The sequence below is a fragment of the Sapajus apella genome, unplaced genomic scaffold (genome assembly GCF_009761245.1).
Source record: "Sapajus apella isolate SASKATOON/1434 unplaced genomic scaffold, GSC_monkey_1.0 scaffold3, whole genome shotgun sequence".
Lineage (NCBI taxonomy): Eukaryota > Metazoa > Chordata > Mammalia > Primates > Cebidae > Sapajus > Sapajus apella.
The window spans coordinates 41930218-41950553 of NW_022436943.1; the positions used below are offsets into that span (position 1 = coordinate 41930218).

Sequence of the window (20336 nt, forward strand, 5' to 3'; positions counted from 1 at the left end):
CACTGTTTGGACGTGAGGGCTTTGAGCCCCATTTCAGATGCATGACCTGCTTGAATATTCTTAGCTGGTGCACAGCTGACTACCAGTTGGTTCATTTTTGCTTTTCTTATATTCTTTCTGCCCATAATCAACTTCACCCCTATTACTTCATGTTTACTTTGTGTGGCTTCTATGGAGTAGGAAAATGTTTGTAAAATCGGAGGTAGTGCATCCAAATAAATGAGTGCATACTTGCAACATGCGTCTTTTTAAACTATGACGTTTCAAAGCATTATACTATTGATTACCTTCTGAGCCTGGCCTGGTTTCACTTTTAGTGGTTTATGCAGCAGTCTTTTCTACTGATACTTCTTACAAGAAACAGAGTAGATCTGTTTGTAGATTCAATTTATTCCCTAGCATTTCTTTTTAAATATACTAAAAACATCCAACTTAAATGTGTGAAGCCAGAGGTGATAAAAAAAAAAAAAGGATATAGACTACAAAAGCTCCCCAAAAGAAAAGCCAGCCAGTTTCTTAAATAAAAAGCAGAAGAAAGGACACGGACAATTTTTCCAACCAGGAAATGCTTTGCCACTATAGCATCCAATATATGATCAAAGAGAAGCATCAGTAAAACATATGTTTTTCCATTGTTTCTAGTCCATCTGTCCTTGACATTTTGCTAATTATCTCAAAAAAGTATTACTGTATGATTTTCCTTTCCTTTCTATTTCTAATTAAAGGTAACAATTTCTCTTGGTGATTAATATCTTCAGCATTAATAACGAATGACTGCGCCTGGGATAATTTACATCATTCTAGATTTCTGGTTCTCCTAGGACAATATCTTCCTTGATGTCAAATGTATTCCCCTCTAGTTTGCATTGCTAACAGCACAGAAGGCTCTATTCCAGTCAAATGTGAATGTGTTGAGTATTTAATTAACAAAGCCAAAATGATGAAGTAAGGAATGTTCCTTGAATTCGAGGGGGACAAATAATTAGGAGTCAGAGGAGCTAAGTACTGCCATCTGCTGGTATGGGATCTGGGTCAATTTTTTTTTTTTTTTTTTTTTTTTAATATTCCTGAGCTCTAGATTCCTCGTTTGAAAACAGTTTCACACTAATATTCTATCAACAGGGTTCTGAGGTTGGGGCATGTGTGTGAAAAAGCATTTTATAAACTTCAAGTGTGATACAAATATCAGTGAGAAATTTCTTGCGGATAACAAAACCTGTAAGGTTCTGGGGACTTCCTCAGGATAGTTAACTACGTTCAGGAAATTGTTTAGAGAAACTAAGTGGCTTCCCTTTTATATTCTATAGTGGCACTGTTTGTCAGCCCCAGCAAACGCTTCATCCTTTACTCTGTAGTTCTCTTCATTTGTTGGGAGAGAGACTATTTTTTTACTTGAACTTAGTGGGAGCTCATTTTGCAAAGGTAAGTATATCTTATCCTCATTTTTCTATGTGCTGAGCTGATCATCACTTTGAGTGTATTACTAAATGGAAGTTTTAGGGTTAAGATCCTTATGAAATAACTACAGCAGTCCCATCTTCCCCCGCAGATACACGCTTCACCATCCCCTGAAAGATTTATAAAGAAGGACACTGTGGCAACATGTGACCTTTTGAAACTGCTCCCTTGGAAGGAATTCTAATGTCCTCCTGTCTATGTTACCTGCTGTGTACCTACCACTGGGGAAAGATGCTGAAAATTTAATGAATTGAAGAAAAGTTGTGCAAGCTTCTGTTCTGGAGAAATCTTGGAGAAGAGGGAGGCAGACAGAAAGAAAACTTTGAAAGAAATTACACTGCCCTCAAGGGTGGCATCTACAGAGGACAGTGACAGAGGCTTGGAGATGGATGATTTCTCCTGGTGCTCATTTACCTAGGTCTGTTTTCACTATGGTGACTGGCCACAACCATGGCAAAACTGAAGAAATCCGATAAATATCAGAGGTACAACTGCCAGAGAAAGCAAACTGGAACTCTTATAACTAAGGGCTAATTAATGTGGAGACGGAAGGTTTGTGGTGCTGTTTTGCATGTGCCTCTGTATGTGGTTGTGTGTGTATATGCAGGAGGGTAAGAGGTAGAAGAATTGACAGTACAACCTAAGAATCTGGGCCATGAACGCAGCCAAAGAAGGGGGCGCAGGGGTTGAATGGAGAAGCATATGGGGCCAGATACACAATTTATCTGGAAAGCAGACACATATAGAACATCCAGAGAATAACTGAAAACAGTCAAATAACATATTTTGCATTCAACCACTGACACAGAAATTCATTCACAATATAGTTTTCACAGTATTTTTATATTTCACATTATTCACAATATTTTTAAGTGGAAGAGAGAAGACTATGCCATCCCTCTAAGGCATAATGCCATTCTTAGAAATAAATATATGTACAGAGAAAACTATCTGAAAGGATGCATGTCAAAATGTTTACATAAGATATTATTTCTGGATGTTAGAATTAGAGGGGAATTTTATATATATATTTTTTGCGTATGTACAGTTTCTAATTTTCCTACATTCAGGATGTAAGAAGGAAAAAAAGGTAGCACATTTTTACAAAAGAATTCTAAATTTCTTTTATAAATAACACTGAGAAAACAGATTTGATTTGGGCAAAGGGAAGAAGAGGTTAGAATAGGGGTTGGCAAACTACAACCCTGTGAGCCTAATCTGGCTTGCCAGCTGTTTTTGTAAATAAAGTTTTATTGAAACACAGCCACCTCATTCATTTACATACTACAAATATGGAGTTTAGTAGTTGTGACCCTGTGACCCACAAAGCCAAATGGCTCCTCTATTTGGCCCTTTACAAAAAGTTTGCCAATACCCAGTTTAGAAGAATCCTTCTCCTAATATGATCTTACCTATTGCAGCTTACTAGCTGTGTGAGCTAGTCATAACTTTCACACTTCAGGTTCCTCATGTGTAATGAAATGGATAACACATCTTTGAGATTTTATGAAAACTAAATGACTTAATGCATAAAAGGTGCTAAACATTGTGCTTGGCACATAGATGATGCTCAATAAATATTATGCTTCTACTTATTTTGTACTTCCTTTAAATAAAAAGCATTATTCTGCTATTATGGCAAATCTAATGAAACTGCCATTTTTGTTAGTCAAAATTGTCCAATATTGGCAATTTTATATGTCTCACTGTAATCATAATTTAGTCATTTACTATTCTCACTGCTCCTGTTTAAGCTGTAATTGCTGAGCTTGTATCCATCAATGTCACCAAGGTAGTTTTAGGGTTAGCTAAATTGCCTCAAAGGGCTGAAAACAAAAATCTCTTAATAGCATTGTTCTATCCAAATTTCGACACTTTGGATGTGTGAAACAAACCACTATATTTGTATTGCACTTTACTACTTGTGAAACACAGGCAAATTTGCATTTAATACACCTATGGTATGACAGATTAGGGCCTCTTTCCTGCTGCCCTAACTTTTTAGATAAAGGATATTTGCTTCCACCCTACAAAACAGCACCTGACTTAAATTTCAGCAGACTCGGTGAGCTTCCAAAGCACAGCGACAGTCATTCTTGGCACTGAGCAAAGTTCTGACACAGTCTACCACAACATCCTGGGAAGACTTGCAGAAGGGAACGTGGGGCTCAGAATGCTACAAAATTTGGAGAGTGTCATTCAACTGTACTTGAAGATGACATTTTGGGGCTTAGCACAGATTCAAAATAGGAGTTCTTTAAAAAAAGCAAAATGGGGCTTCTCCAAGAATGAGACAGGAAGACCGACTGGAACATCAATGGAATGTAATTATAAGAAGCTGCAGGCAGGGAAGTATAGGATGAGCTTCATGAAAAGGAGGCAAAATCAGGAAACTGAAAGAATAATCAAAGTATTCTTATGAACAGAAATGAAGAAAGGCTTTAAGTTCAGTGCTAAGACTATTTAAGGAAGAACAAACCCAATGTAATCCCATCAACACTTATTAAATGCCTACTTTATGCCAGGTGCTGGGTTGACACAGTTAGAGATAGTAAGATGAATCAGACATAATTTCTACCTTAGAGAACTTCCTGGGCTGGCAGGAGGGAGATGAACACGGAACCAAATAACTTTCACGTGATCAGTGTTATAATACTAACAATAATAGCTGTGATTTATCAATTGCGTAAAATGTAAAGCAAACACAGAATGGAAAAATTAGTTTTGCCTGGAGGAGGGAAGTAATTACAGTCAGGACCTGAAAAAGACCAAAAGTTCACAAAGCCAATACTGAGGCAAGAATGAGAGTGATGTGCTGTGGTTTCAGGATGGGATGGATTGGTGGAATGGTTACAATGAAGCCAAGGAAAAAACCTCATAAGCCAAACTTAGGAACTGTGACTTTATTCAGTAGGCATTAATTCTTAGTAAGCAGGAAGCAGCCTGGTTCAGTCCAGTTTAAAAAGACCAAAGAACAGACACTTTCCTAGAGAGCCATGAGTCAGGATCACAGGAAAAAGACTAAATGGTTCCGTCTCATGTGGGTAACACACAAGGGTGTGAGTGGCAGGGTTTGAGGCACTAGGAAGTGGTGAGTCCATGGCTCACATGCTGTTATATTTTCCTTTAAAATTCACCGAGAGGCAAACAAAATATACCCACAACTTGAGATTTTAGAAGTTTTACATTTATCTTTAAAGGCTCTACCTTCTAAAATTTTACACAGCATCAATCCAGCCTTCTCTAAGCAGACTTCCCAGTCAACCAGGCTCATAGACAACAGTTCCTTCTCATGTCTTATTAGGGTTATAAGCATGTCCACTCTCTTGTTTATTTTCTATATCACTTACCTGCACATATAAGATGCTACCTCTCAGAGTGTACAGGTCAAAACATAAGCTTTGGATTCAGACAGCTCTGGGTTAAAATACTGATTTCGCCACCTCTGGGCTTGTATGACATCTGAAAAGCTACCTAAGGTCTCACTTTCCTCATCTGTAAAATGGTAATAATATTAATATCTACCTTAAAGGGTTATTGTGAAGATAAAATTAAACAATACATGAAGAATACTTACTGGGGTGCCTAGCACATAAATATTTTAAAATATTTGTTATCTTCTGAATTATTTATGCTCAGGGTTACTACAGAAATATCTTGGGAGTATTTGATGCTAAGTATATGTTTAGGATTATTTACAATAATCATTATTAACATAAAAAACACACTGGGCAAGGCAAAATTTTTGTGGGCTGGAGAAATTATCACTAATTGCTAGGTTTTAGGACCTTAACTAGATGACTGAGATGCCTCTAAATAATAAAAAACAAAAATTCTACACATAAGTGTGTGTTTATATATGCATGTCTGTAATTCTTTACATACAAATGTATATGTGTAAGACATATGTTTATAATTCTTTACCACTTGCAAAGTGCTTTCTCACAAACTTTGATGTGGAGTTCCTGCAGCTACAGATCAGTAATAATAGCCAATACCAACTGTATAAGATGCCTATTATCATAATTTTATTTTAGGGAAAGGGAAACTGAGGCTCAGTGAGGTTAAATGTACTTGGCCAAGGTCACACACAGTGAATAATGAATGGAACGTGCTCCATTGCAGGTCACCACAGTCCAATCTTTCCCTAATCTTTCATAGGTGTCAAAGATATGCAGCTTGCCAAGAGTATTCTAAATATTTAAGAGTAGTATTACCCTACAGTTAATATGGGAATTGAAAAACATCTCTGGTAAGAATTTCAACAGGGAACATGTGGGATCAAACACAGTGTCCTAAAAGGATGTTGGCCAAGATCTCTTGAAGACAGTTGTATTTTATTGAAACAGTGCCACAGGATTGTAAATATCATCAATCCCACATGTGTGGACTTCAGTTTCCTCCATCAATAACAGATGACATCAGGGTCCTCACCATAAATGATGCCAGCTGAAGCAAACGGGTCATTGATCTACATAGCTGATTGCTTGTACAAGGTCTAAGTTCTGATCTCCCAATAACATGCAGGCTCTGTAAAGATGTGGTATATTAATTTGACAGGAAGAAAGCATGTGATATATTAATTTTTCAAACAGAAAATGGGAGCAAAACCAAAGGGAGAAGGCGTCTCCAATTTTGCAATCTGACTCCAGTGCTTTCCCAAAACATGCAAAAATAAAAAATAAATTGACAGAGTAATTAACAAGTCATCAGTAAAAAAAGAAATCAGAGCTGGGCATGATGGTACACACCTACAGCCCTGGCTACTTCGGAGGCTGAGGCAGGAGGGCTGCTTGAGCCCATGAATTCAAAGCCAGCCTGGGCAGCCTGGCAGCATAGTGAGACCCCTACCCTGTCTAAGAAATAAAATGGAAACAGGAGATTTTTAAAAAGGGGACAATAAAATAAATCATGCTTAATTGACTTAGTTTCTCTGATAGGGTATAATGCTCAGCATTCATAATGTAAGCAGATGTAGATGTTTGATCATATTTGATATAGTATCATGTGTCATTATCAGAGGAGACTAGACAGTGGAATAAAGACAGAAAAAAAAAAAAAAGAGAAAAAACTGGATCGGGTCAAAGATGAGGCAGTAGGAGATCAAGTCCCTTGCTAGAAAGGCTTCATTTTTGTCCTCCAATTTCAATGAAAAAACACACTTATGAAAAGAATGTCTTGTCCATTTCAGAATCCCACTCTGGTTACTTCTAAGTGAGGTAACCTAATGGACTTTTTATAGAATTGGTCTTGGGTTCTCCCATAGCTATGTGACTGAACTTTGAACATTTTCTGACGTCCCTGTACAAATCAGTTTTGTCTCTGGGCCTCTGTTTATTCACGAAAATAAGTAGACAGAAGGAGGTCTCTTCTAGCCTGACATCACAGATGCCCTGCTTTTCTATAATATTTCACTGCAATGGGATAGATACAATCTACCTCTCTTAGCACAGTGTTTGGCTCATAGTGATGTCATTAAATGCTTATCAATTCACTAATTACTGACTAGTAATGATAATAGGTAATATTTCTTGATGTCCTTTGATATGCTAGGTACTGTTCTAAATATTGTCCAGGTTTTAACTTCCTAATCCTCCTAACAAGCCTTTGTGGTGGGTCCTGTTGATGGCAAGTGCTCAGCTCCTCTAATTACCTTAAGCTGCCCATCAAACTTTGAGACTCACTTCTTTACCTATAATAGCTTGCAAGATTGCTGAAAGCCACTAATTCTTTAACACTGTACAGTTCTAGGTACTGGACAGGGATCACATGTCCTGGACAGAACTAAAGTACACAAAGTTCTCAGCGAAGCATCCTGCACATAGAAAGCCTCCAAGAAACTATGGCCATGATTGAGGTGGTCAGGGTTTTTTTTAAAGCAAGCCAGCTCCAATAGTAAGAAGATTCCTTCTAGTTCCGATTTATGAAACAAATAGTTCATTTGGTGACAATTTCCATTCTTTTCCTGTCAAGTACTATCACGAAATAAATTTGGAATTTAGAGTATCGCTAAATGTGTCCTTGGAGCAGTCGTTTCCTTATGCTAGCCTACAAATCGGGGCTGTTCTGTGATGAAAACAGGAGAAATAAAAATAGCGTATGTTTTTCTTCAAGCGAAATCTATTTTGAAATCATGATTATTTTGTGTTAAAATTCCTTTGGTGTATAAAATAGTGGTGAGGGTACTCTTTAATTAAAAAATATTAATGGGCAAAATACAAAGGTGGCAACTGTATGTCATTTGCAAAAATGCTTTCTGCAATTTAACCTAACTGTGAAATCCTCAAGTATTGGATGCACTGACAAAGACTCAGACCAGCAGAATCTCAAGAAGACAAGAGAGAATTGTTCCTTTGTCAGCAGTCACCTCCTAACAACAGGCAACACCATGCCTCTCTTTATAAGAATGCTTTTGTATCTTCAGATTATTTTTTCAGTGAAAAAAGTGCAAACATTGATTTTCAAACTCAGTTTCTAATTATCTATATTATGGATAAATATAAAACCATAACCATCCATCCAACCACAGTTAATCTAAATGATCCTATAGCCAGAATGGAAAAATATAGAATTACACTTTCATCTTTTCATTTTAAGAACGGTGTGTAGTTTAAAAAATAAAAAAGTACACAAGGTTTTATAAACAAATTTTACTGAGACACAATTTACATACAATAAATCCCACGTATCTGAAATATCAAGATAAGATTTGACAAAGATATACAACATTTTCACCTCCTTTACTCCCGTTTACAGTTAATCTCCCTTTTATTTCCTACTCCAGGCAACCACTGATCTGACTGCCATCCTTACAGGTTAATCTTGCAAGTTCTAGAATTTTATATGATTGGAATCACATAATATGTGCCTTTTTGTGTTTAATGTGTTTCACCGAGCACAATGTGAGATTCGCTCACATTGCATGCATCAGTAGTATGCTCCTTTTTATAATTGAGTAGAGAGTAGAGGTTTTGGTGTGAACATACAATTTATTTATTCTCCTCTTGATTGATATAAGGGTTGTTTAGAATTTTTGGCGAATCTCTCGAATATTATTGGACTAGAATTTTTAAGAACATACATTTCCATTTCTCCTGGGTAGATACCTCAGAGTGGAACTGCAGAATCATCTCATAAGTTCGTGATTAACTTCATAAGAAACCTGATGCCTTCGAATCCAGTGACTCCATATTATACTAACATGCAACATACATACAAGAGATTCATGTGTGCCATGTCCGCAGCCACACTGGGTATGGGTTGGCACTGGAATTTAAGCCATTCTGCTGGGTGTAAAGTGTTATCTTATTGTGGTTTTATTTGCATTTTCTTGATGACTTAATATTTCTAAGCACACTCTCATACCTTTTGGGCATTCTTATATTTTATTTGTGAAGTATCATTTCAAATATTTTGCCCATATTATTGAGCTGTCTTCTTGAGTTTTAAATGTTCTTTATGTATTTTGTATTCAAGTTCTTTTTTAGGTATATAATAAAAGTACTTTCTTATTATGTGTGGCTTGGCTGTTTCATTTCCTTGACAGATTTTTAGAAGAGGAGGAGGCCTTGAATTTTGATAAAGACCAACTTAGAAGCCAAGTGTGGCGTTGTGCACTTGTAATCCCAACTACATGTGAGGTTGGGGCCGTGGAATCTCTTGAGCTAGGAGCTCAAGTCCAGTTTGGGCAACAGAGCAAGACCCTGTCTCAAAAACAATTACAAAAAAGAAAAGAAAAAAAGAAAAGATATAAAAAGACCAATTTATCAAATTTTTTTTCTTTTAAATTAAGTGCTTCTGGGGGCATGTCTGATAAATTCTTGCCTATTCTCAAGGTTGTAAAAATTTTCTCTTAGGCTTTTTTTTTCTAGAAATTATATAGAATTAGGTTTTACATTTAGGTCCATTATTTATTTCAAATTAAATGTTGTGTATAGTGTATTGTAGGAGGTGAAGTTCATTCATCCAGTTATTCCAGTACCTTGCAGTGAAGAGAACAACCTTTCTCTCATTGGCACGATTTTTCAAAAACATTTGGCCATATATGTGTGAGCATATTTATGGAATTTCTATTTTGTTCTACTATTATAATCTACAAGTTAGTCTTTATTCCAGTACCATATTATCTTAGTTATTGTAATTTTATAGTAAGTCTTAAAATTAGGTGCACAAGTCCTCAAAAATTTGTTCTTTTCCTATATTATCTTCACTAATCTTAACATCTTTGCATTCCCATACAAATTTTAGAATCAATATGTTCATTTTATTTAAAAAATCTGGTGGTATACTGATTGCGACTGCAGTGAATCTACAGATCATTAGAATAATGGACATAATTTTAACACTGAGTCTTTTAATCCACAAGTGTGATATATCTCACCATTTATTTAGACCTTTAATTCCTCTTAGCAAGGTTTTATAATTTTCTGTGTAGAATCTTGCATATATTTTGGTTAGGTATTACATATTAGTCTTGTATTTTGTGCACTAAGTTAAATTATTCGTTCTTGTAGGATTTTTTTTCTTCACATGGGATAAGCATCCCTAATCTGAACATTCAAGATCTGAAATACTCCAAAATCCAAAACGTTTTGAACACCAGCATGAAGCTCAAAGGAAATGCTAACTGCAGTGCTTCAGATTTTAAATTTTTGGATTAGAGAAGCTCAACTGGTATGTATTCTGGAAATATTCCAAAATAAAATTAAAAAAAACTGAAAACACTTCTAGTCCCATGTATTTTAGATAACACTCAACTTCTACATCTTACAATTATTTTATATGAACCACTTGATCTATAAACAAGAATAATTTTACTTCTGTCTAAACTTTTTGTTTTTAATTCCTTTTCTTGCTTTATTTCACTGGCTAGGGTCTTTGGAATAATATTTAATAGAACGTAGGATGGCTAATGTTCTTGTCTTATTCTGTAGAGAAAAATAGTTTTTTTTTAACCATTTAGGATGATGTTACCTGCAGTTTCACCATAAATGCTGTTTATCAAAATTTCTGTTATTTCTACTTTTCTGATAAGTTCTTTAAAAATTAAAGATCAACACTGAATTTTGTCAAATGCTTTCTCTGCATCTATTGAGAAGAATGTATATTGGACATACATTCTATAAAGTATTCTATAGATGTCAATTAGGTCATGTTGGTTGACAATGCTGATCAGATCATCAGAGAGTGATGTTGAAGTTTACAACTGTAACGGTAAATTTATCATTTTCTATGTGAAATTTATCAGTGTTTGCCTTATGTATTTTGATGCTCTATGTTAAGAGTACAAACGTCTAGAACTATTATGTCTTCTTGAAGAATGTAACCCTGTATCATTCTGTAATTGCCCTCTTATTTTTTTGCTCTCCGTTGTTCTGAAGTCTGCATTGTCTTAATTCAATATAACTACTATAACTTTCTTGACTGTGTTAGTGTAATACATTTTTCTACAATACTTTACCATTAACCTGAGTACTTAAAGTGTGCTTCTTCTAGAGAGAATATAGTTAGGTTTTTTGCCTCTAATCTGACAATCTCTGTCTTTTAACAAATTTGTTAAGACTATTCACATTTTAAGGTAATTGTTGATATAATTAAAATCTACCATCTTTACAACTCTTTTCTAGTCATTGCTTTTGTTTCTTTTTCTTCTATCTTTTCTGATTTTAACTGAGTATTTGATAAAATTTCATTTTACCTTCTCAACACGCCTTTTATCTTTCCTTTATAAAAAAAATTTTGGTGTTTGACTTACAGTTAACCACATATGTTTTTAAGTAATATAAGTCCACCTTCAAATAACACTATTCTTCATATGTATTGTACGTACCTTATAACAGAATTCTCTATTCCTCCCTCCATCCCTTGTGACATTGCTGTTATTAATTTCATTTATCTATATATAAAACCGAATGTAGTATTATTACTTTAAACAGTTAACTTTTAGATCAATAAGAAAAAAGGAATTTATTGTACCTTCATTTATTCCTTTTTTTGACATTCTTCCTTTCTTTATGTTGATCCAAGATTCTGATCTATATCATTTTTCTTCTGCCTGAAGGACTTTTATCATTCCTTGCAGGGCAATTTGCTGTCACTGAATTCCTTCAGTTTTTGTTTGGTTAAATCTTTCCTTACTTTTCCTTAATGTTTTAAGAATAATTTTATTGGATATGAAATTGGCAAATTTTTTTGTTTCAACTCTTTAAAGTTTTCACTCATTTCTTCTTGCTTAAAAGGTTTCTCATTAGAAGTGTCCTGGAATTCTTATCCTTTTTCCTCTGTCAGTAAGGTACGTGATGTTTGTTTTTAAAATTTGGCACCTTTCAACATTTTATCTTTGGGGGGTGTGTGTGTGTGTGTTTTACAAACCTCTTTGCCCTGTTTATCACAGCCTTCAAGAATACTGGGATTCCCACAGCTTCTACCCATCACAGGGCTGGTGAATGCATATTGGCTGAAGTTCTGAAAGCTATTTTCTGTACACTTGGCAGTTGTGATCATTTGGGTATTTTGCATTCACTCTAAGAGAGGCAGGGGCCAGAGAATAGGGGAAGAGAGTGGTCTTCTGAGACTTCAAATAGGTGAATGTCAAAAAGATGTAGACCAAATGTTAATCTGAAATCATTCTCTCTGTTCCCTAAGTCCCCAAATAATACCCTGATTTCTTTTCTTGCCAGAAAATAGGCTGCCCTTAAAATGAAATAACGGCATGTTTTTTGACAGCTCCAGGTAAGTCTTGACATGAATAATAGCATAATGCTGGCATGTAAAAGGAGCCAATAAACGGTTAGCTTAGTGGTTTACCTATATCATTTCATTTAATTTTCACAACATGTCTCTGAGCCAGGTACTATTAATTTTATTTTGGAGATGAGGAAGTGAGGTTAAGTAACTTTCCCAGGTTAAGCAGCTTGCCCAAGATCCCAAGAAAGCTGTGATTTCTCAATACCAAGTGTGTTTCATGAAGACCAAGTCTGCCACCAAAAGCATACGACAACTGTCTGAAATACAGACCTCATTCCCACACTCCTGTCCTCATGTCACACAGCAGAAAACCTTGGGAAGTGGGACCATTTATTCCATAAGCGTTGAAGCATGAATCTTTATTTCTGAGGACTGTAAGCCTGGTCCTCTTCAAACCATTATAAATGCTTATCCTTCCCTCAAGGGGACCTCATAATTCTCACCCCTAATAAAAGATAACACTGCTTTCAAATAAGATCATGAAAAAGGCTTTGCCATTACTATCACACAGACATTAAGAAACATTAAGCAGCCATTATCTGATGAAGGCTACCATAATCAGGCAAATGGTTACTAACTGATTGATTACTTTTAGGCATTGAATAACTGACCCTAGATGGGCTTTTCTTATATTCTTAAGGGAGGAACTAAGAAAATGAAATCTAGATACTTGGAATCTAAGCTAAGTACCCACGCTGCCTTTGGAATTTCAGAGATTTCATCGAAAAGGGCCACTGGCTCTAGTTGGGAGTGGCAGAGAAGAAATGCATAAAGGACCATTTTTATATTTAATACAGAGGATTTTACTCTCTTGTTTGTTAACTCAGCTTGAGCTACAACTGGGTGTGTTCCCTATGTATTTAGACATACCAAATGGTCAGCAGGAATCTATGATCATCTAGGCTCCGCATTTTTTTAAACATTTAGTGCTGCTGGAACCCTTTTTTAAAATCAATCAAGTTTTCTGTATGATTCAAATATATACAACAGACATAAAGGGAGCAGCTTTGGTTCACGCACCCACCTCTATCCAAAGCATACCCATGTCCCTTTGGCAGTCAAGGGCTCCATGAAACACACTTAGAAAACCATCGACTGAGACCTATTCTAAGAAGGTGAACTGACCGGCCCCAGAGCCACAGATACAGCCTAAGAGCTGAACTGCAAAAATAAATACTTTCTGCTTAACAAGTCCCTTTTCAAACGAATAGGAGTGAACAGAACGAGAGAGGTTAGGATTTGCCAAGATAGAAATGTTGAGCTATTTCATGGCAAGTCACTTTACCACCAGAGCGTCAGCATTTTCTCAGAAAAAAAAAAGCGGCTCCAGACCAGAAACAACATTGTTTCCCCCTTGAAGCCACACAGTTTTGGTTCACAGAGTATATCCTCAGGCCTATCTTTCACTGCACTGTTTGTGAAGGGAGAAGAGAAGTGTTGCCCACATGCAAGAAGAATCTTAGGGTGAAAGGGCAGGCAAGGTCTGGAAATGACCCCCTTCCTCTGACGGGCTACCATGGTGAGCATATTTGCTCCATCTTGCTCACTCCATCCCCCAAATGAGAGACTTGATCTGAAGGGCCTTACGGTTCACTACCTTCCTATTTTCTGCTTCCGAGTACTTATTGACATCCACATATCATATTCGAATACCCTTATCTAAATGGAATCATAATTTGTGCCTTGAAGGTATTCATCCCTAGGGCAGAGAGTTAGTATTATTATATTCCATTTCAGAAGCTTGGAACATTGGTAGGTGCAGATGCAAGAAGGTGGTCAACAGGGAAATGAATGTCCAGAGGACAGGGGTGTCAGGGAAAGTGACTTTCTACCATGGACTCTTTCATGTGATTGGATACATGTGTATAGCTCACTGAGTCAAAGAAGTCAATATAGTTTATCTTAAAGTGTTTTTAAAAAGGATTTTCCAGGTTTGTGTTCTACTATAAAGACACATGCACATGTATGTTCACTGCAGCCTTGTGTACAATAGCAGAGACCTGAAACCAACCCAAATGCCCATCAATGATAGACTGGACAAAGAAAATGTGGTACATATACGCCATGGAATACTACGCAGCCATAAAAAACAATGAATTCATGTCCTTTGTAGGGACTTGGATGAATCTGGAAACCATAATTCTCAGCAAACTGACACAAGAACACAAAGCCAAACACCGTATGTTCTCACTCATAGGTGGGTGTTGAACAACAAGACCACGTGGACTCAGGGAGAGGAGCATCACACACTGGGGACAGTTGGGGGTAGGGGAGAGACAGCAAGGGGTGGGGAGGGTGGGGAGGGATAACATGGGGAAAAATGCCAGATATAGTATGCACCTGAAGTAAAATAAATAAATTTAAAAAAAAAAGCATTTTCCTATCTAGAAACCTTTTCTATTTGGAAGATCTACACAGTGATTCTGTAGCCAAGTTCATGTGAAAGACTTCCTTTTTTTCCTTTCTCTCTGATTGGTATGCTCTTATTTTCTCTAGGATTTCCCCAACCCTGCACTGTGATTCCCATATACTTTTACAGTGGGCGCTCAAAATCCACAGCATTCTATGATAACCACATATGTTTGTTATATAGCATGGTTCACATAAAACTGGAATTTATCACCCCTTTGAAAGTAAACCCATGCCAGAAAATTTCAGCAGGAAGATGCTGCTTCATGGTAAGGGTATGGGAAAGGCCATTGTGACTGGGAGAAAGAAAGGGAGTGAAATATCTGGGATACTGCATACTTTACCAGTTATGTCATGCTGTTTGAATGACTCACTGTAGATCTGATACTGATTCGGACAATGTTTCTTCAACCATTTGCAGACATCCTGCTGGGTCCATAGAGCCACTGGCTTAGACAGCTTCACCGTAGCTGACTATAAAGAAGGAAAAGAAGATCTGTCAACGCTGGCCCCATGCCTAGGAAGATACTGTAGTTAAAAGTATTAGAGTATGTTAAAGGCTACAGAATGGATTCCCCTGAAGATAAATATCTAGTTATTGTCTTCCTCCTAACCTCTGCAGACCTTCTGAATACTGCTGAAAACCACAAAGAAAAGGTCCAGGTGAAGAAGTTGTAAAAATGATCTAACCATCTCTGCTGAGAAAAAATCCCAAGGAATCTCTAGGAAGTAGTGTTTTTAAATGAATACTCTAGCAAAAAACAATGGGGTTGCTAAGCAATTAATTACATTTTAGGGGAGAAATAGCTGGCCCCAAGTGCCTTTCTCTGTATTTCAAGAAGGCATTTAACTCTTGCTGTCCTTGACATTTCTAGAGCCTAGTACAACACTGGCTGCTGCAAGTGCTAATAATTATTTTACAAATAAATGTTGCTAGATTTAGAAGAACTGCAACTCTGTCTGGGGGCTCTGGACTTAGGGTGGCCCCAAAATGCCCAGGAGCATTAGTTATACCAAAGTAGGGAAGCAAAAAGTCAATTCCACTAGGATGTGGGAGAATGGTAATCAGATAATGGGAGCAGTTAGGCTTTATATAGAAGCCAACTAGTCAAGGTCTTTTTTGGTTCACTGGATCTTTCCAGGAAGTACTTATGAGGAACATACACACGCCCACACACGGAGTGAGAAGAGGTTAATCACTGACCAATGATGGATTACAAATATATTAGTGAATAAGCATCAATTCAATGTCAGATGATACTCTCCCTCAGAGATCCCAGGAATTTGGTTTTGGCCAGAATTAATGCTTCACTGTCTAGAATTTTTATCATTCTGGATCAGTGTTTGCCAGAAAAGTAAGGCTATCATATTGACAGTTATTTAAAGGCTCCTGGGTAGTACAAAGACGTGGCCATTATTATCCCTGCTCTTCTCCAGAGGCATCATTTCCTTCTACTTCTCTATCAAATCTTTCAGATTAAGGCAAGGGGAGAGCCTTCATTTGGTAGGAGTGTGATTGTAACACCTGCTGACATTTTTTGTTGTTGTTGTTGCTGTTGTTTTCTCTACAAAGAAAGGGCTTACTTCCGTCTCAGAATCTTAAAAAAAAAAAAAAGCAGTATATCTAGCATCTAATAACTTTTTAAAAACATTAAAGAAACAAAAGTAGAGACGGTGAGAGAGTCATAGTGAAAACAGTGGAATCAATATGGAAGTGATTCAAGGTTGGAAAACATAGTGGTCAGGTATTATTTTTTATTTGTCTATTTCCAATCACATGAGTCCTTGGGCCATCACTTACAAAATAATCGCAATGCTGTAATCACATTGTGATTACAGCATTGCGATTATTTTGTAAGTGATGGCCCAAGGACTCATGTGATTGGAAATAAATAAAAATCACTTTTTATTTTGTACTGTGATAATTTCTTTCTTTTACTAATTGAGGTAGATTGTGTTTTCCAAAGATGAGTTTATATATGTTCACATATTCATATATGTATGTTTTAATATAGACATATATATACATATATACATACGTATCTGCTTTTCATTCAGTGGGACTGACATTTGTTCCACTAATACAGGGGGTTGATGCTCCCTCCTATTCCATTTCTGCAAGGTATGTGAACGTCATAACCAATATTATACAGTGGAATTGATGCTATGTGACTTCTGGGGCTAGGTCATAAAAAAGACACAGCTTCTGCCTGATTCACTCTCTGGCACTGACCTTTGAAAACCAACCTTCATGCTGTGAGGAAGCCCCGGCCACATGGAGAGACCATGTGTAGGAGTCTGGGCCAATTTGCCAGCTAAGGTCTCAGTTGACAGTCATCATTAACCACCAGACAAATTAAAGAACAAGCTTAAGATGATTCCAGCCACCAGCCTTCAGATCTTCCATCTGAGGACCCCAGATACCACGATAGAGTCGAACCATCTTTGCAGTCCCCTGAGTGAATCCCTGACCCACATAATTCATGAGATCATAAACAATTGTCTAATATCACTAAGTTTTGGGGTAAATTATTTGGCAATCATAGTAACTGGAATACGTGGTGATGATGGCAGGGTGAGAGCTGTTATAACTTTGTGTTCCCCAGAGTGTCTTGCTTTCAGTAGATGCTGTGTACATCTACAAAGATAAAGTGAATGAATTAATGAAATTAAACACATTCACAGATATAGCTTGCTATTTAATCAGCAGTGACTTTGACGTTCATCCCTTTCTGCTCTACCTTGCTGTGTTGTGCCTAGGCAGCTCCTAATCAAACATGCCTGCCTCTGCCTGCAACCCTTCACCCTGGAGTAATGGGCTACAGCCATTTCCCTTCTTACCTCTGTAAGAAATCATATTGACTTTTCCTAATTTTGATGGGAGAGGAAGACCCTGGGCATGGAGGGTATAAATGAATAAATGTTTTTGTTGTTGATGATGTTTAGATTTTTTCTTTATGCTCATCATCATGTCCTTTCCTTTGCACAATTAGAAAGCTAGAATTTTAGATCCTTTAGCTAGAAAGGCACTTACTACCATGTTTCACAAGTCAGCACCGCTGAATCTAGTTCTTTCCTGCTCTACAAATTTTCCTTCAGATTAGCTGAATGAGTTTATAGCTGACACATCATTACCCCGAAACTCTTGCAAGTTTCTTGCAAGTAAAGCTAATCACATCTTTTGAAAACTCCTGTAAACCAGTCACAGAAGGCTGTAAATTAGGAAGTGAAAGGCAGAAAGATAAAGTTGCTTATACATCAATATACTAAACTTTTTCCTTCTTGGAAGGTCATTCTTAATTTGCTCATTTCCTGGGAAAAGGAGGACCCTCAGCCTCAACTGGGCTTCAGGTGGAAATTTACCCAAACACACCAAGCTGACTCAGAATGCAACCTCAGCAGCCCTCCACGTATGCTTTTGTTACAAGTTTTCCTTTTATCATGAATTCAGAGATTCTTAGGCTAACACTCAAGGAGCTGCTTTGCTTTATCCTTCAGAATATACTCTTACTAGGCATATACTAGTAAGCACATATACTTCAAAACTTTAGGCATTGATTTTTAAGACAGTATGAGTCTCAGTGTAGTGGCTCATGCCTATAATCTTAGCACTTTAGGAGGCTGAGGTGGGTAGATCACCTGAGGTCAGGAGTTCGAGACCAGCCTGGCCAACATGGTGAAACCCCACCTTTACCAAAAATACAAAAATTAGCTGGGCATGGTGGTGCACACCTTTAATTGCAGCTACTCAGGAGGCTGAGTCAGGAGGATCACTTGAACCCAGAAGGTGGAGACTGCCTTTAGTGGAGACTGTGTCACTGTACTCCAGCAGTGACAGAGTGAGACTCTCTGTCTCAAAAAATAAAGAAAAAGTAAAGACGGTATGAGCCTACAGAGATGCCTCCATGTAAACAGGCATAATAAGTAAAGTGCGTGTGGGGTACTGTTTGTCTCTTCTTAATCAGATGGTAATAAAAGTACTGGTACCATTTATCAGATGATTGTCAGCCTTAGTGTTTTAATGAAATTACTATTAGTTTGCTACACCTTAAGAGCTGTAATGACTCATTACCCCAGTCTGCTGCTGCTTTCGGGATTCTCAGAGCTGACTTTAATTTGTTCTGCCTGACCTTCTCTTTTTGTAGCACCTGGGGTCAACCTCAGTTACTCCTCCTTCCATCAACATTTCCCTCATCCCCGACAGGTACCAAATGTTGGGAGTGAATGCCATAACCTGATTCCTTTAAAGAGCTTACACTTCACTTCTGTGTGCAATTAGAACACTAAGAAGCATATGTCAAACCCACATCACTCAAATTCAACATATTGTCCCACTGAAGGTAGGAAAGGAGAGGCAGAGCTGTCAAAGCCTTCTACCGACCGCTTCCTTTCCTCCACATCCAATGCCTATCCTCTCTTCACAGTCATCCCTAGATGATGACTTTCTCCGATATGCTGCTGGATTCCCACCCACTCCCTCAGTAGGGGCCTAAGCCTAAATAATAGTCTGTAAAGCAAAAAAATAAGGCATTTCACATTTACTAGAAATAGTAAACTCATTAGAAAAAAACATCCTGCCCAACAGCAAACATTAAAAAAATATTTGCCCCAGTTCTGTTTTCTGTGTTCATGTCTACTATATCATTCTCTGAATTTACAACCCTTGGGACAATTTTGGTTTATTTTGCTGCCCTGAAAGAGGCCTGAGGCAGTTTGTTATCTTAACTCCTATGCATAGTGACATGAAGCAGAATTCCAGACATTTCCTTTCTGAATTGGTCCTGGCCTAGCTACAGACAAACTGAAAGTGCATTTCAGATGCCTCTCCTTTCTGATGCCTTTACTTTGTTTTACAGGAAGAACTCCCTTTATGCAAACTACACATTCCTGAGGGAAAGGCTGTTTGCGAATTACTTTTTTTTTTGGCAAATGATTTCTATTTTAATTTACTCATATAATAAATTCAGCTATGTTTTATACTAATTTCTGTTTTGTATTTAACTGGAAAGAACTCTGAAGCATTAAGTTCTCCAAGGTAAACTTGAAGCTTTTCTGCTAACGGAATAATTAAATGATTTAAAGAAGTTTGAAATTGAAAGAACATATTGCAAAATGCTTTTAAAGTTAAATTTTTATTTTGTGATTCAATTATCCCTTAGCTTATCTATTCTGCGATGTAAATTCTCTTTTAATTTACCCGGCTTTGATTTATAAGAGAACGCTACAATTGTAAGATCCCAATGGTTGTACAAACTCTTACCTAGGTGATCCCAGTTGGTTGATTATAAAACAATAGAGAATGCTTAGAATGTTTACATTCATTGCCAGGACAAAGTGAACTTTATGGCCAAATTTCAGAAAGTGGTAAACATATTTTTTAGTATCTCATTACAAGCAAGTGTTTGCAAGTTTTAAGAATTGCCTATTTCTTTCTTCCCCTACTATCTTGCAGTGTCCTTTCTTTAGTTCCCGGTCCTGTTCTATTGTGTCATTTTACTCAAGATTGCAGAGAAAGAAGGAAAAGGAGGGAACACACACACACACACACACACACACACAACCCAAACCATTAATGTCTACTTTAGCAGTTTTTAAAGCCCATTCACCAAAAAGGTCACTAAATATTAGGAAAAATGGTTAGCTCATAGAATACTTGATAATTAATTAATTTTAAAACACTAATAATACCCTCTTCTGTCACCTTAATTCTTTCATAGAAAGAG

General features: G+C 37.0%; 1 protein-coding gene across 4 annotated transcripts in view; it reads right to left on the reverse strand.

Moving 5' to 3' along the window:
• The window catches only part of SAMD12 (sterile alpha motif domain containing 12), a 418645-nt gene that overhangs the window by 234496 nt on the left and 163813 nt on the right, over positions 1 to 20336 (reverse strand). For all 4 annotated transcript variants that reach the window (XM_032246413.1, XM_032246432.1, XM_032246424.1 and 1 more), the window contains exon 3: positions 14958 to 15087. In XM_032246413.1, the coding sequence (XP_032102304.1) occupies positions 14958 to 15087 (130 nt within the window). The remainder of the gene's footprint in view (positions 1 to 14957; positions 15088 to 20336) is intronic.